Below are 17,708 nucleotides of genomic sequence, written 5' to 3'. Positions count from 1 at the left end.
AGAAGCAGAGCCCTAGGCAACAATCATTTCAAAAAGAGTCCTTGACTTCGTGGTCAATAGCATTATCTGCCGATTCGGGCTGCTAAAGAAGATCGTATCGGATAATGGAACGCAGTTCAATAGCGACCTCTTCACCGAATTCTGTGAGAGGCACAACATTGTTAAGAGCTTCTCTTCCGTGGCCTACCCCCAGGCCAATGGGCAGGTTGAGGCCGTCAATAAGACACTAAAGGCAAGCCTTAAGAAAAGACTGGACGAAGCCATGGGAGTCTGGCCAGAACAGCTCCCCCAGGTGTTGTGGGCATACCGGACCTCGCATCAAACTTCGACGGGTCATACTCCTTTCTCCCTAGCTTTCGGGAGTGAGGCAGTCCTTCCTGTCGAAGTAAAGGTAGCCTTGCATAGAGTCCAGGCATTTGACCAAGACCACAATGACGAATTGCTCTGTGCGTCCCTTGACCTGGTTGATGAAAGACGAGAAGATTCACAGCTACAGCTCGCGCATTATCAACAAAAAATCACTCATTATTTCAACTCGAAGGTCAGAAAATGCGCCTTTAGCGTTGGTGACCTGGTCCTCAGAAGAGTTTTCCTAGCCAGTAAGGATCCCAAGGATGGAGTATTGGGGCCGAACTGGGAAGGGCCCTACCAAGTAACCGAGGTCGTTTAAGAAGGAACCTACAAATTAGCTCGTCTTAATGGAGAAGCAGTCCCACGAACTTGGAACGCTATCCATTTAATGAAATATTACCAATGATACCTTTGTAAGGCTTAATCAGAAAAGCCATCTTTTGTTTATTAAGTAATGAGAATTAAATCTTTTTTACATTATTGTGTATATTTGTGGATGTAATGTCAAGTAACCACGAAAGACCATTTCCTAATTACTTGGGGGGCATATGTCTTGGATATAACCAGGTCGGCCTAAAAACTTAGAAGTTAATTCAAATTGATTGATCGATGTTTTTCTTAAAAAGCACGAGATATTGATAAAAGGATTAACATAACTACGTTTTCAAATTAATGTCCTGGATACAACCAGGTCCTAAAACTTAGAAGTTAATTCAAATTGATTGATCGATGTTTTTCTTAAAAAGCACGAGATATCGATAAAAGGATTAACACAACTAAGTTTTCAAATTAATGTCTTGGATACAACCAGGTCCTAAAACTTAGAAGTTAATTCAAATTGATTGATCGATGTTTTTCTTAAAAAGCACGAGATATCGATAAAAGGATTAACACAACTAAGTTTTCAAATTAATGTCTTGGATACAACCAGGTCCTAAAACTTAGAAGTTAATTCAAATTGATTGATCGATGTTTTTCTTAAAAAGTACGAGATATCGATAAAAGGATTAACACAACTAAGTTTTCAAATTAATGTCCTGGATACAACCAGGTCCTAAAACTTAGAAGTTAATTCAAATTGATTGATCGATGTTTTTCTTAAAAAGCACGAGATATCGATAAAAGGATTAACACAACTAAGTTTTCAAATTAATGTCCTGGATACAACCAGGACTTAAGTCTTAGAAGTTGGTTCAAGTTGATTAGCATGTTTTGTCCTAAAAAGGTAGGAGATGTCAATCACAGCACCAACAGAAACTAAGTTATCACCAGATGCATAGAAAAGAAGTAACCATAAGGTCGGGGCAAAAATATGTAAATCAATTGAAATAAAGTTGGGAATACCAAGTGTCTCGAGGATAAAAACCTCATAATGTAAAGTTACAAAAAATAAATAAATAAAAAAATGAGAGAGGGAAAAAATCCTAAGCCCCAGCTGGCCGCTCTGATGAAGTCACCCCCTCGCCATCCTGCTCGGTGGCAGTGGAAGTCTCCCCGGTCTCAGAGGGCGCCTCTTGCTGAAGGCGAGCTTTGAACTTCTCCAAGAAGGACTCCCACATGTCCGGCCCTAGGAATGAGAAGTCACCTTCCGGGTTGAAGACCCAGCAGTGGTATAGCATAGCCTCCATAGACGAGCTGGAAGCTGCCCTCTCCGCCGCCAGAGCAGCCTTGGCTTCCTCGGCCTCAACCTTCGTGACGTCTAGTGCAGCCTGGGTAGCCTTGGCCTCCTCGAGCTCGATCTTCGCAGCGGCTAGGGTGGCCTTGGTGGCCTCGGCCTCCTGCAGCTTGGTCTGAGATGCCTCCAGCTCGGTTTGCGCAGCGGCCGAGGCGGCCTGCGCGACCCTCTCGTTTTCCCGGGCAGTTGCCAAGGCCACCTTGGCATCCCTTTCCTATTGTTGAGCAATCGCAAGGGCGGCCTGCGCAGCCTGGTGCTCGCCCCTGATTTCCTCAATCTTGGCCCGGGACCGAGATATGTTCCTGTGGAGGGCCAAAGCCGCCTGCAAGACCAAAAGATAACAAGGCAAGTGCCTTAGAAAAAAATAATAATAATACAAACAAACACGGAGTACCAGTGGCAAAGATGACTTATCGTGAGGGTCATCCTCAACGAAGACTCCATCACGTTCTCGGGGCTCCTTGTCTCGATCTCCCGCAGATCCCTCGGGGTGGCGTTGTAGCAATGACCCACCATGTAGGTCGCGGTTTCGTAGACCGTCCCCCTAAAGACCTCGGGGACTTGCTCCAAGGCTTGGGGGTTGACCGGGACGCGCACTTCGGGGGTCGGGCCTGCCAAGGTCCCAGTGGACGCCTCTGGCTCCCGAGTAAAGATAGGAGGTCGTGGGGGAGGTGGAGCCATCATCTTCTCCATTGCAGGAGGAGGTGGAGGCACCTTCTCTAGAGCAGCCGAGGTTTGGTTTTTCCCATTTGCAGGAGACTTGGAGGTACTCCCGATAGCTTTCTTCGCCATCCGGAGCCTCTTCACCATGGGCCCAGAAAATCCGGAGGATGGGTTCCCTCTAGGGAACATAGCTCGAAGATCATTTCCCCCAGTCTGCGACATCTCCTCCGTTGAAACAAAGACAGCCAAGTATTGATACACATGTAAAAATATTTGTGCAAAACAAAAAAGAAGAAAATAGAGCTTAGGTATGTATTGAAAAGGGGTCCTACCCTCCGAGCTAGAGGAGGAATCTATGGTCACGACCTCCGGCCCTGGAGCTTCAGCAGGGGAGTCTAAGATAACGACTTCACGGGCTAGAAGAGGCTCTGGGTCCGGATCTGCCTCGGGACTGGACTCTTCTACGTACTGCCTAAGACCCGGAGTTACTACACCCTCTAGGAGGGAGGGCCATGACCTAAGATTGGTCCCGTACTCCTCGAAAAAGGCCAACCTAAAGGCCAAGGTATTATCTACAACTATAGTACCTCTAGGGCGGCTCATGTCATAACGCAACATGAGCTGGTCGATGCATTGGAGTAGGGTGATATCACGGTCTGGGTCGTTTTGGTGGCGATGAACGGGTTGGCCGGGGTTAAACCTAGCAAGCCGTAGGTCGGCAGTGGCCCTATCTAAGTCCCTAAATAAATAAGGGTTACCTTGGCCGGAGGGGCCGGCTGCTCACCCGGACTGGGCCCTCTTTGTATTAACTTCCTGGGCGACCTCCAGAGCCCGCTTCCGCCGCACGAGGGGCACCTCGTCCTCCTCGCCCTCATCCTCATCCGTGGCTGCCTCCTCGGGGATGGGCGCCATCTCACGAGCAGCAGAGATGGGCGCCATCTCGCGAGCAACGGGGATGGTCCGCGGTCTCCTCAAGGCCAGAGTCTGGCCCGGAGATATTAACTTACATGCCAACATCGTCTCATCAGACACGAGCTGGCGATAATCCTTTTCACCTGAGGGGAGCCCCGCCAAGGTTTCATATTGACCCCCAAGGGTCACTGATTTGGCTGTCCTCGCGAAAATAGCTGCATGATAGTTTCTAAGTCAGGAACGAATAAAAAGAGGCTAATCAGCAGTCAACTTACGAGCTGAAGATAGAAGGAACTTACGAGGGCGGTTGAAGTAGTGATGTTCGCAGTTGCGAAACTCCTTCGACATGAAGAACTGATCCTTAAAATCGTTGTTATATTATTTTATAATATAATGTAATATTATATTATTTAATAATATAATGTTTTAAATCAAATAAATGTGACATAGAGTGTCACATATTGTAACATATAATAGAGAGTTACATTATTTGGATATATGTGAAATATCCAAACATGTAACATATTTGGTGTTACAAATTCATCACAAATTTGTAACTCCTAAAATATCACACATTATTGTGTAGATTTGTTGTTACACAATATTGAGATGAATTTCTTAAAGCCATATGAGAAATGGCTGATAGAGATGTGATTTTAACTCCCATATTGTGTATGGAAGTTACAAAATAAAGTGGGAATAAATTGGAACGTTTTGAAAAAAACTGAAAAAATAGTTGCTGGAACTGACTGAGGGCCGCGGCGCTCGCCTGGTAACAAGCGCTGCGACCCTAGTGCCTGACAGCATCTTCCAACGTTGGTTTTTATCCAATTTTGAACGTTTCCAAAAGCCAAGTAACTCCCAAATCCCTATTTTAATTCCATAAAACACCAAATTAATCATTGGTAACAGCCATGGGGGTTGATGGAATTTGAAATTCAAAGGGTGTCTCTAAACTCTATAAATAGGAGCCTAATGCTCACTTGTAAAACACAACTTTTCTATCCATTAGAGCACTTGGCTAGAAACACCTTGAGGCTTGATTATTCCAGAAAGCATTTCCTATAATTTGTGAGAGATCCCTTAGTGCTTGAGTTAGGGGGAAATAAGCTTTTGGAGAAAGGTTTCAAACCTTGTTCAAGTTAGTGATCCCCAACACTCTTCACTTTGGTTGTGTGAGTGAGAGTTTATTGTTTTGGTTCTTGTTCTTATTTTCTTCTATTGCTCTTTCTTCTTTTCTTCTTATTCTATTTACTTGTTCTTTTGTTTAAAAGTTGTAACCCTTTTATTTCCTTTGTTCAAACACTTCTAGTTTACTTGTATCTTTTTGTAATAGAGTTGTACTTTCTATTTCTATCATCTTACATCTCCTTCTCATTTTATTTGTATTTTTCAGTTATAGAGTTGTAACACTTTATTTAATCAATCCTTGTCTATTGTAATATTTTGCATAGAGTTGTAATATTTTCTTACCATTTCCATTGAGGCAATACATATTTTCCTAACATTCAAAAGCTTAACCCCATTGTTTGTTTCAATGGAAGGAGAGACTATCAAAATCATGAACCAAGACCTAGTAGGGTGGAATAGGTTTCATGGATTCAATTGAACTTGGTGGAAAGACAAGGTAAGTGTAAATTTTATATAATAGTGATGAAATTTTATTTCATGTATTAGCATATTTTCCAAATGTTGATATATGAATAATTGTGTAAATGTTAACATGTTAATATAATATGAGATACATTGTAACATAGGTTACACATCTATTTGTGAAAGTTAAGTCCTTAGAAGTGAACTTTTGAGAAGCTCTATATAATCTAGTGATTGTTAATCTTATGTGTATGCTATATGTGAGATAGTAGTACATACATTTGACATGAAAATTATGTTTTGAGAATTTATAAAGCATGATAATTAGGTAGTTTTTGACATGCCTATATATTGATTTTGTGAATCAATAGATATGTGAATTATTGTATGATATTTGTGATATACTTACAATATAATTATGAGATTCAAAATGCATGCTAATATGATGGATGTATGTTGAAAAATAATGTGAAATTTCTTTGAGACATAATTATGTTAATATATAAAAGTAAATTGATATATACATGAGAATTATCATGATTAGTATGGTGTGCCATATAATATGATTATTAAGGTGATAATAATATAAATATGTTTGATCATATTTTATTGCAATGTGATGAGTTACCATTTATTTGGTAAATAAAGAGAATTATTTGAGAAATTAAAATTTATCATTTAAGTGTTGACCATCTCAACTTATGAGATAAGAAAAGATGAACCTAAAATGGTAACATTATTTGATAAGTGTCTTGCTATTGCAAGAAAAATGGATCAAGGTGGATTCAAAAAATTGTGGGATTACATATTGACTCAATAGACTTATAGTCTAGAGTGTGGTCAAATGAAATATACTTGAGAATTATTTAGTGAAAACCATTCTTAAATATTCAATGTCTCAATGAGGAGACATTACAAAATTTGAGAAGCAATTTTGAATCTTTACACCAATGGTGAATAATATTGAAGATAATTTTATTCTTTTTTGGTTAAAGATTGTGATATGTTTAAATTAATCTCAATGAGGAGACAATTTTTTAAACCAAAGCATTAGAAATCAAAGTCTTTAAATAAATCATTGAGGGTTTATTTTCTTTGATTTAAGTGCTTAAAAATTGACATCTTCAAATTGACTTTGATGAGAAAATCAATGGATGTCAAAATGATGTTTTCAAAAGAATCTCAAAGAGACTCTTAGAAAATGCACAAAAGTTGTTTAAGAGATTTTGAGATTATTTAGACAACTAAAAGCGAAATTAGTGATTATTTGCTTAAAAATTTTCACATGGTATTTATATCTCCATATGAGTTATGGAAAGGAAGAAAACCCAACATAGGGTACTTCAAAGTGTGGGGGTGTCTTGCATATTGCAAGAAAAACGAACCTAATAGAACAAAGTTGTAACGCCCCAAACTCCAGGGACCGTTACGGTGTGCCTTGTAAACAGTGCTAAACTCGCTAACCGAGTCATTTGGCCAAAATCGTGAACTAAGTATGATTAGCGGTTTAGGGATTAAACATTTTGGTTAAGAGGTAACGTTTCACCAGAACGTTTTAGCATATACATTGGGATCCCGAAAATAAAGTTTCAGAGTTTATTACAGAAAATATTTACAACAGGCCGTTCTAAGCGGCAAAACAGGATTCAACCCTAGTTCCACTTTAAACCTCGGCCGCGGCGGACGAGCAGCTGCATATGTACACGTCATCACCTAAGCTCTCCAACTCAAGGGTGGTCCAGCTTCCTCTTGCCTTTACCTGCACCACGTAGCACCCGTGAGCCGAAGCCCAGCAAAAAAACACAATATAACATGATATAATATCAACTATAACCATAGTAACCATTTGGAACCAATGGTCTATCCAGATAGGTGACAATAGCCAAAAGTCACAATAATGAGCATCGCTCCCTCTAGCCACGTGACGATAGGGTCACCGTGGCTCAACTGATAAGTGTTTCTTTCATAAGATTGGTTAGGATAGGTGCATGGTGATTAGTCACCAACATAACCTTCCTCACGACTCTAGAGTCGAAACTATGGACAACGTCCCTTAGCCATGTGACAAACGGTCACCGGGGTCATATACCTTGGCTATAGTCATCTGGTCGTAGACCAGGCAAGCGCTTATAGTTCTCATTGACCTTCCGGTCGGTCTAGCATTAATACCCCATATGAGTCATTCAATGCCGACCTCGATTAGATCCAATCTTTAATCGGCCCGGCGTTCACAACGCACTGCCACTTCTGACCCTTTGGTCGGTAAAACGCGACCAGTGCACAGCCCGTGGTGAACTTAACTGATAAGTCACAGCTTCACAGACGGATCTGACACCATTGTCGATTCTGACTAATAAGTCAGTGCCATACACAGGTAAGCCATGCCACCAAACATATATCACATGTCCAATGTCCATAAACAAGGTATTTAGCATGCTTACTAACAGATACCAGTACAATTAGGACTATGCAATAACACAGAGGCTCAAGCTCTGAACAATATCATACCCAGTATACAAAGCATGTCCTAATCACCTGTTTCTCATGCATCATATACAATACATCCAGCAATCTAACATGCACCAATAACAGCCATGCATGTCACGTTTAATAACCCGCCAACATGCATCAAGAATAGCCATGCACGTCATACATAATAATCAACCGACATGCATCAATAATAACCACGCATGTCACATATACACAGGGTGCAGTTTTCTTACCTCCGGTTCGAGTGAGAGTTAGAGTAAGAACGACCCCTGAGAACGATCGATCCTTAATCCTTTAACGGTCACCTAGTCATAACCAAAACAATCTCCAATTAATGAAAATTACCAAAAACAGGGTCTTAACCTAAACCCCACTCTCGGGACCTCAAAACACGCCCACACAGTGAGTAGATTCGATCCCGGGCCTTAAGGATTGAAACCCCAAGCCAAAAGCCCTTAAAAACACCCAAAACGGGGTTAAGAGGAAACAGGGGAGCGCTACAGCGCTGCCCTTCTAGCGCCCCAGCGCTCAAGGCAGAAACACAAACCGCCCAACCTCCCTGCAGGTAGCGTTATAGCGCCCTACACTGGGCGCTGTAGCGCTACCTTCAGCCAGCCAATTCCCAAATTTCTCCTTCTTCGATTCTACCATTTCTAACCCAATCCAAAAGCTTCCAAACGTCAAATTAACTCCCAAATGAACCCAAATACCATCACCACATGTCCTAAGGACCACAACCCCAAGAACCCTAGCCAAAACTCCAACCAATTCCCAAGTTTCCAACCCAAAAACCAACTGAAACTTAACTTATAAAACAGAGTAAAACCAAGAGTTCTAGTGGCTAGAAACTCACCTTAATCTTGACAACACACCCTCTTCAATGGTGGAGCACAACCCTAGCTTGGCTAAGCTTGGTTCCTTGGCTCGATTCCTCAAACTGAGCTCGAAAATCCAAAGAGAAAAGGGTAAGAAAATCTATCGGAAGAGAAGGAGGAGAGGCTCTGTTTTTGTTACTCTTCAACAGCCTCAATGGCTAATATATATATATATATATCTCTTAAGGTAAAAAGACCTATATACCCTTAGGTCTAAAATAAAACCTTAATAGCCACCAAGGGCAAAACCGTCCTTTTGCACCTATTTCATTAATCACATTTAACACCCTCCAATTCCCGCTATTCTCAATAACCTCAAACACCAATAATCCATATCCCATTACCCTTTAATTCCCGGTAATGCTCTAATCATTAAATTCACCCCGAGACTCACCCCGAGCCCCGAACTTATACCCGTTATGACTAGACCGAACTCTCGCATCTCATGATCGTCTCATGTCGACTAGCTCGAACCAATCCACCTTATAATGTGGCTACATTAATTAATCACAATCATGCACCCAAATTATGCAATTACGCCCACAACGGCCAAATTACCAGAATACCCTCACAATAATAAATTCTTCCATATGCATGCATCCACCATCATATAATAATATAATTCACGTAAGCATGCATATATTCATTAAATACTATAATAAATCAATTATGGCCCTCCCGGCCTCCTAATCAAGGTCCTAAACCTTATTAGGAAATTTGGGGCATTACAAAAGTTAGGTTCAAGAGCCATAAAGTGTGCTTTTGTTGGTTATGCCAACAATAGCAAAGCTTATAGGCTATTAGACTTAGAGTCTAATATTATGATTGAATCTAGAGAAGTTGAATTCTTTGAGAATATGTTATGTGACAACAATTCTCAAGCTTCAACGTCTCTAAAGGAGAATTTGTTATATGAGAACAATTCTCAAGCTTCTACATCCAAAGTTGATTCTCAAGAGGAGAATTCTCAAAATGATGTAAAGCAACCCTTTGAACCTAGAAGAAGTCAAAGGCTTAAAAATCATAAAAGTCTAGTAGTGGATGAGATAGATTCTCAACGAATTTCATTCTACATGGTAGAAGGAAATAGAGAGGAAGTCATTAGGAAAACTCCTATTGTACTTCTCGTTGAGGATGATCCTAAGACTTATAGAGAAGCTATGCAATCAAGAGATAGTGCATTTTGGAAAGAAGCCATCAATGATGAGATAGATTCCATTCTTTCCAATAACACTTGGGAATTGGTGGACCTCCCACCGGAGTCTAAGCCAATTGGGTGTAAGTTGGTATTTAGGAGAAAATACCATACTGACGGCACTATCCAAACCTTTAAAGCTAGATTAGTAGCTAAATGGTTTAGGCAAAAAGAGGGTATCGATTATTTCGATACCTATGCACCTGTCGCAAGAACAACTTCTATAAGAATTTTGTTCGCTTTAGCTTCTATACACAACTTGTATGTTCATCAAATGGATGTCAAAACAACATTCCTTAATGGTGACCTTAATGAGGAGGTCTATATGGAACAACCCGAAGGGTTTTTCCTACCAAAATATGAACATAAAGTTTGTAGACTTGTAAAATCCTTATATGGATTGAAACAAGCTCCTAAGCAATGGCATGAGAAATTTGATCAATCCATCATGTCTAATGGGTTTAGACATAACAATGGAGACAAGTGCTTGTATTCCAAAACTTGTAAGGGATATGTGATCATTGTTGGCTTATATGTGGATGACATGCTTATTCTAAGCAATATCATGAAAGGGATAGAAGAAACGAAGAAGTTTCTATCATCAACCTTCAAGATGAAAGATCTTGGAGAAGTTGATACCATACTCGGTATCAAAATAAAGAAACATAGTGGGGGTTTTTCATTAGGGCAAGCCCACTATGTTGAGAAAGTATTGAACAAATTTAACCATCTCAAGGTTAAAGATGCCAGTACTCCATTCGATCATAGTGTAAAACTTGAGAAGAATGAAGGAAGAGCGGTGGCTCAATTAGAGTACGCTAGTGCTATAGGGAGTCTAATGTACGCTGCCCAGTGTACTAGACCTGATATAGCATTTGCGGTAAGTAAACTTAGTAGGTTTACCAGTAATCCAAGTGTGGATCACTGGAAGGCTGGAAGAGTCCTAGGTTATCTCAAGAAAACCAAAGGACTAAGTCTTCACTACTCCAAATTTCCTTCGATATTAGAAGGATATACAGATGCAAGTTGGATATCCAATCTTGGGGACAACTTGTCCACAATTGGTTGGGTATTTACACTTGGTGGAGGTGCAATTTCTTGGGGTTCCAAGAAACAAACCTATATATCTCATTCCATTATGGAAGCATAGTTCATAGCTCTAGCTGCTACCGGCAAAGAGGTCGAATGGTTAATGGATTCGTTGATAGAGATTCCCCTAATCAAAGATAATGTATCTACTATATCGATACATTGTGATAGCCAAGCGACATTGGCTAGAGCATACAGCGGAGTGTATAATGGGAAGTCAAGACATATCAGTCTAAGACATGGATATGTGAGAGAATTGACTCAAAGAGGAGTCATCTCAATATCCTATGTGAGAACAAGTGAAAATCTGGCGGATCCTTTCACTAAGCCACTAACGAGGGATTTAGTGGCTGCATCATCTCGAGGGATGGGACTTAAACTCCCTAAAGAGATTCACGATTGATGGTAACCTATCTTAACACTAGTTATTCAACTAGTGTTAGGTTCAATAGGTAATAACAAGTCAATCAAGTGAATATTAGTTGTACTCAAAACAAGTCCTATCTGAGATATTGAGTACTTGTGTGTTAGCAAGTGGAGGGTTAAAACCGAAAGGTTTTTTAATAGAGTTCATTCTTTTAAAGACAAGTATTTTTTGGTAACAAAATACTGTAAGAATTCTACCGATATGGACCTAGGGGTGGTGCCGCCTCTCATGAGAATTGAGAGTATTCTCAAGAACGTCCATGAATGGAAAGTTCACATGGCCATTAACGGTGCAAAGTGAGACATAGAGGTCTCAAGTGAACATCGCAAATGTATGTGTGCTATCACCGATTTGTCATCATGAAAAGATGGTTCAATGCCTAGTGCAACCTAATTTTCGACAAATTTTGTGATAATTACACTATAGTAAAGTTCAAGTTGAAAAACACTTTACTTTATGCACTAATGCAATGACTCCTATAAGAGAGAGTTCTTATTTAATTAAGTGGGGGATATGTTATATTTCAAAATATAATGTTTGATTAAATAAGTGTTACAATAGATAACTATTTAATCTTGTAGGGGAATGTTATATTATTTTATAATATAATGTAAAATTATATTATATTATAATATAATGTTTTAGATTAAATAAATGTGACAAAGTGTGTCACATATTGTAACATATAATAGAGAGTTACAATATTTAGATATATGAGATATATCCAAATAATGTAACATATTTGGTGTTACAAATTTGTAACTTCCAAATATTACCATTTATTGTGTAAATTGTTGTTACACAATATTGAGATGAATTTCATAAAGTCATATGTGATATGGATGTTAGAGATATGATTTTAACCCCAATAATGTGTTTTGGGGGTTACAAAATCATTTGGGATGGTATGGAACCGTTTGGAAAAATAACACATTTTTTGTGCTGAATTTGGTTAGTGGCCGCGGCCACCAACATTCAGTGGCCGCGGCCTGTGGGTCAGAGACCAGTGATCGCGACCACTAATGTCTCTGGCCACGGCCACAGGCCAAAATTGACCAAATTTTCAGTTTTTTCAATCTTTGTTGAACGGTTCAAAAAACCCAAATAACTCTCAAATCTCTTTTTTAATTCCATATTAATCCAATTAAACATTGTGTTGACGCCATTTTTCGTCAACAGTGAAAGAAGAGCACGAAAACAATTATCAGTTATGGCCAAAATGAAATACAATAATACAAACGAGATTTTTTACGTGGTTCAGCAGTTAAATCTGCCTAGTCCACGAATCTTTGTTATTAAACTTAAGATGATCTCTGAAAATTCTTCAAGGATGAATTCCCCAGAGTTTTCTTTCAAGATCACAAAAATTCGGTCCCTTACAATGGTGCATGACCTCTCTATTTATAGAGAAGATTTCAGAATACTATCCCACATATTTCGGGAAGTTACTCTGTATATGCAAATAAATTAAATAGCATTAAAAGCCAGCAATCCTATAGACAAGGAAACGTCCCCTAAAGATCAGGGGGCGTATAATTGAACAAATAATATCCCTTGATTATAGGGGATTTATAGTAATCAATGTAGACCGCGTCTCTTATAAATGACTCATAAATATATTTAAAATTATTATCTTGTATCGCCAAGGCCCTATTCATCCAAGTCTCTTATTGACTGTCGAGCTATAACATATTCCCAAGGCTGCATGGCTTCGAGCTCATATGTGCATCAGGCTCGGAGCCCTGATCCGAGGCCATCTGAGAACAGACGTATTTCGGGGTCAATCTTTCGAGCTTACGAGGTCTCGAGGCTATCATCTTCGAAATCGTCTCTGCTTCGCGGGCTCAATGCTTAGATTTCGAACGTGTTCCAGACATTACGAGTTCATTTATTACGAATCCATCTTTCGAGGTCGCAATTCTTATGGCTCTAAATCTGGGTGTAACACATTGGTAACAGCCATGGGGGTTGGTGGAATTTGAAATTCAAAGGGTGTCTCTAAACTCTATAAATAGGAGCCTATAGCTCACTTGTAAGACACAACATTTCTATCCATAAGAGCACTTGGCTAGAAACACCTTGAGGCTTGATAATTCCAGAAAGCTTTTCCAATATCTGAGAGAGATCCCTTAGTGCTTGAGTTAGGGAGAAATAAACTTTTGGATAAAGGTTTTAAACATTGTTCAAGTTGGTGATCCCCAACCCTCTTCACTTAGGTTGTGTAAGTGAGAGTTTCTTGTATTTCAGTTCTTCTTTCTATTGTATTGTTTTCTTCTTATTCTCTTGTTCTTTTTACTTGTATTTCTTGTTCAAGAGTTGCAATCTTTTCTTTTCCTTTGTTTCAAACACTTTACTTTATTTGTAACATTTTGCTTAGAGTTGTATTTTATTATTATCTTCTTCTTTATCATCTTCTTCATTTCCTTTGTTTTATTTGTATTTTCAGTTATAGAGTTGTAACACTTTATTTAATCAACTTTGTCTATTGTAATATTTTGCATAGAGTTGTAACATTTTCTTACCATTTCCATTGAGGCAATTTATTTTTTCCTAACAATGTGTTGCTCCCTAACATCATCAAGGAAAATAATGAAATTAAAATTAATTATAGCTCTTCGTGAATCATATATATTGACAAGTGCTCCACGATTATACGACAAAAAATCAATTGTATAGCTAAAGCTTTTGCTCCTTACTTCCACATACTATCATAGCCATGACCATATAAATTTAATTGGTAAATTTCATGTTATATGTATGATAACTTAGTGAAATTTTTTAATATACCAACATAAGCTACTATCCCAAATATATGACAATTTCAATTTTTTAGAAAAAAATACCCCTAAATTCAAATACCCATTTTCTCAATCAATTAAAACTCTCTCTCTCTAACATCTCTCATTCTCTCACTCTCTATTTCATTCTAGTTTTGCAGATCTCGAAAAAATAGCAAAATTAAAAAAAAAAAATCTGAAACAGACATTTGAGTGAAAAAAATATGAATCTCCAAAGTTTTCGTCAAATTTCAATGCAAAGCATCGAAACAACATCGTTTTGGCCAAAAATCAAGTTTTCATGATTGCATTGCAATAATATCGAAGCACCATCGATTTTGCATCAAAAAATCATCATTTTGGCCAAAAAAATAAGTTTTTATGATTGCATCGCAAGAACATCAAAACACCATTGATTTTGCATCGAAATTACATTGAAAAAGCATCGTTTTGCCCAACAAATCAAGTTTTCATGATTGCATCGCAACAACATCGAACCACCATCGATTTTGCATCGAAAAAGCATCATTTTCGCCAAACAACAAGTTTTCATGATTGCATCATAAGAGCATCGAAACACCATCAATTTTTTCATCAAAATTGCATCGAAAAAGCATAGTTTAAGCCAAAAATTAAGTTTTCATGATTGCATCGCAACAGCATTGAAACATCATCGATTCTGCATCGAAATTGCATTGACATTGTATTGAAAAAACATTGCTTTTGCCAAAAATCAAGTTTCATAATTGCATCGCAAGAGCATCGAAATTGCATCAATTTTGCATCGAAAATGCATCGTTTTGATGCAATTTAAATGTTTTTTTTTTAAGGTGTTTCGATGCAAAATCGATGATGTTTCGATGCTCTTATGATACAATCATTAAAACTTTTTTTTTTTTACCAAAACGATATTTTTTCAATGCAAAATCGATGGTGTTTTGATATTGTTGCGATGCAATCATGAAAACTTGATTGTTGAACAAAATGATGCTTTTTCGATGCAATTTCGATGTTCTGCACTGAAACTTGACGAAAACTTTGGTAGTTCATATTTTTTTCACTCAAATGTCAGTTTCAGATTTTTTTTTTTTTAATTTTGGTATTTTTTTTCGAGATCTACAATGTTAAAATGATAGAGAGAGTGAGAGAATGAAAGATGTTAGAGATAGAGAGAGTTCAGATTGAGAGAGAAAATGAGTGTTTGAATGTTAGGGATATTTTTGTCAAAAAATTTGAAATTATCATATATTTGAGATAATAACATATGTTGGCATATTAATAAATTTTACTAAGTTATCATGCATATAACATGAAATTTCCTATTTAATTTCACTTTTTTTAAAATATATATATATATTCTTTTACAAAATAATTACAATTTTCATGTTTTACAATGTAGAAATTTGGAGTGTTTTTAAAAATGTAAGACTTCTACTATTTTTTACATCCTTCCCAGAATTAACTTGCTTCTTTAAAAAAAAAAAAAAACGTAACAAAATTTAAAGATTTTGGTATACAATTGTTCGACTCTAATCCTAGTCCACATTCACCAAACCAATGCATAAAAAGTGAAGGATGTTAGTTCTATTTCACTTATTGTAGTTGGAGAGAGTATTCATCAACAGAGATATGGCTGATTAAGTCATAAAATACTCTTATAATATTCATATTCAATTATATACTACATTTTCTTCAACTCTTCCAGTTTTGACTGATGAAATTTTTTATCGGAAAAAAAATAAAATCTTCAGTCATCAAATACGTAATTCCCCCGTTGAACATTATAATAAACACACCCATTTGGAAGATCCATCAAACCAAACACAACAGTTTTAATTAATTTTTTCTCCTTTTCTAATTTAAACTAATACAACTAATAACCATGGTGGTCGGCGTTAAAGTCATCGGAACAGCCTACTCAATAGCCACGATGCGAGTCATGGCTTGTCTTTATGAAAAGGATCTTGATTTCGAACTTGTTCCCGTTAACTTGAGTACTGGCGAACATAAAAGGGAACCCTTCGTTTCTCTCAATGTTAGTATGAACACTTTTGCACCAATTCTATTATTATTATTATTATTATCTAGCTAATTTCTCCTAGTAATCAATTTATGTTACACAGCCTTTTGGTCAAGTTCCTGCTTTTGAGGACGGAGATCTAAAGCTATACGGTTATGTTTTTAAATTTCACTCTCGATTTCTCCTCTTCTTTTACAAACTTTGATTCACAATCAGAGCTCTCAAAGAAATATATACATATATATATATATATATATATTTGACATGAAATTTTTTATGCAGAATCGAGAGCAATAACAAGATACATTGCTCAAGAGTACATCAACAGGGGAACAGATTTAGTATTCAAGGAACCAAAGAAGCAGGCCGTCGAGTCTGTTTGGGCTGAGGTTGAGGCCCATCATTTTGACCCAGCAGGCATTATTCTAAACTGGGAGTTGTCCGTGAAGCCCAGATTACTGGGACAAGAAGTGGACCAGGCTGCGGTCGACGAAAACGAGGATAAGCTGGTCCAAGTCCTTGATGTGTACGAGAAGAGGTTGACCGAGTCCAAATACTTGGGCGGCGATCGGTATACGTTGGCTGATCTTCACCACCTACCTACGGCGGAGTATTTGATGGACACGGGTGTTAAGATGCTGTTCGAGTCTAGGCCACGTGTCAGTGCATGGTTGGCTGATATCACTGCCAGGCCTGCTTGGGGAAAGGTCGTGGCTTTGAGAAACCAAGCCTTGAAGAAACGTGTTGAATCTGCACAGGAGGGATCACAAAACAAATAGGGAATGATATCTATTTAGTTTGTTTATTTTTTTAAGAGAAAGAAAAAGTAGTTGTCATTTATGTGGTTGTTATTTTAGCTTTTGTCGTTTGCATGACTTACTTGCATTTAGTCGTAGTAGCTTTTCTTTTAATCGTTGTTGTTATTTGTTTGAGACAAATTCTTGTTCTGTTAGAAGTTTCTTGCTGCTGGATCATACATACTCATAACATGTCTTACTTAAAATGATGGTTAGAACTTCTTTTTTTCACATTTTCTTTAGTATGTATGATACGTGATATGCACGTGAGAAAGAGCCTCATCCTACCCATAATAGGAACTTAACAAATAAAAAAATAAAAACCTAAAAAAAATAAAGTCTTCGTTTCCACCAAAAGCAGCTATATCACCTCTTTTATATGTACAGATAGATAATCGTTTCTCGTAATTATGAATGTCAGCAATAATAATAATTATAATAATAATAATAATAATATTTTTTTGTCGCAATACCGTTATTGTTATTATTAAGTATGATTCGCATCTCCAATGGCCATTGCCGAAAATTCTTAAAAGTTACCAACTGTAAAACATTTTTTATTTTATTTTTGTGTTTGTTTCATACTTATAGTCTTTTTAGGTCGATTTACAATAATATTGACATTTAGCTTTCTGACTTTTTAATTTTGAAAGTATTTAATTTTTATTTTTCTACTTTCTATTTTTTCTTACTTTTTTTCTATTTTCTTTTTTCACTTTTTTTCCCTACATCGTTTTTTTCTTTCCATTTTTTTTTCTTTTCCTTCTTTTTTCCTTCATCTTTTATTTTCTTTCATCATTTTTTTTATTAATTTAGTTTTCTTTCCTTCTTTTTTTATTTCATT

At 37.6% G+C, this 17,708-nt stretch overlaps 1 protein-coding gene across 1 annotated transcript; it reads left to right on the top strand.

Moving 5' to 3' along the window:
* The first annotated feature begins 15,744 nt into the window (after positions 1-15,744).
* Positions 15,745-17,092, top strand: LOC133789458 (glutathione S-transferase-like). The gene is made up of 3 exons (XM_062227306.1): positions 15,745-16,082; positions 16,171-16,219; positions 16,350-17,092. The coding sequence occupies exons 1-3, from the start codon at positions 15,930-15,932 to the stop codon at positions 16,844-16,846; spliced, it is 699 nt and encodes a 232-aa protein (XP_062083290.1). The 5' UTR covers positions 15,745-15,929; the 3' UTR covers positions 16,847-17,092.
* The last annotated feature ends 616 nt before the right edge of the window (positions 17,093-17,708 follow it).

Source organism: Humulus lupulus, chromosome 7, assembly GCF_963169125.1.
Source record: "Humulus lupulus chromosome 7, drHumLupu1.1, whole genome shotgun sequence".
NCBI lineage: Eukaryota > Viridiplantae > Streptophyta > Magnoliopsida > Rosales > Cannabaceae > Humulus > Humulus lupulus.
The sequence above is the reverse complement of the archived record's forward strand: the minus strand, read 5'-3'. Positions and strand labels throughout refer to the sequence as shown.

Coding starts and splice junctions, on each gene's coding strand:
- LOC133789458 (XM_062227306.1), top strand. CDS start 15,930: ATGGTGGTCGGCGTTAAAGTCATCGGAACAGCCTACTCAATAGCCACG. Junction 16,083..16,170: donor AACCCTTCGTTTCTCTCAAT/GTTAGTATGAAC, acceptor TATGTTACACAG/CCTTTTGGTCAAGTTCCTGC. Junction 16,220..16,349: donor CGGAGATCTAAAGCTATACG/GTTATGTTTTTA, acceptor TTTTTTATGCAG/AATCGAGAGCAATAACAAGA.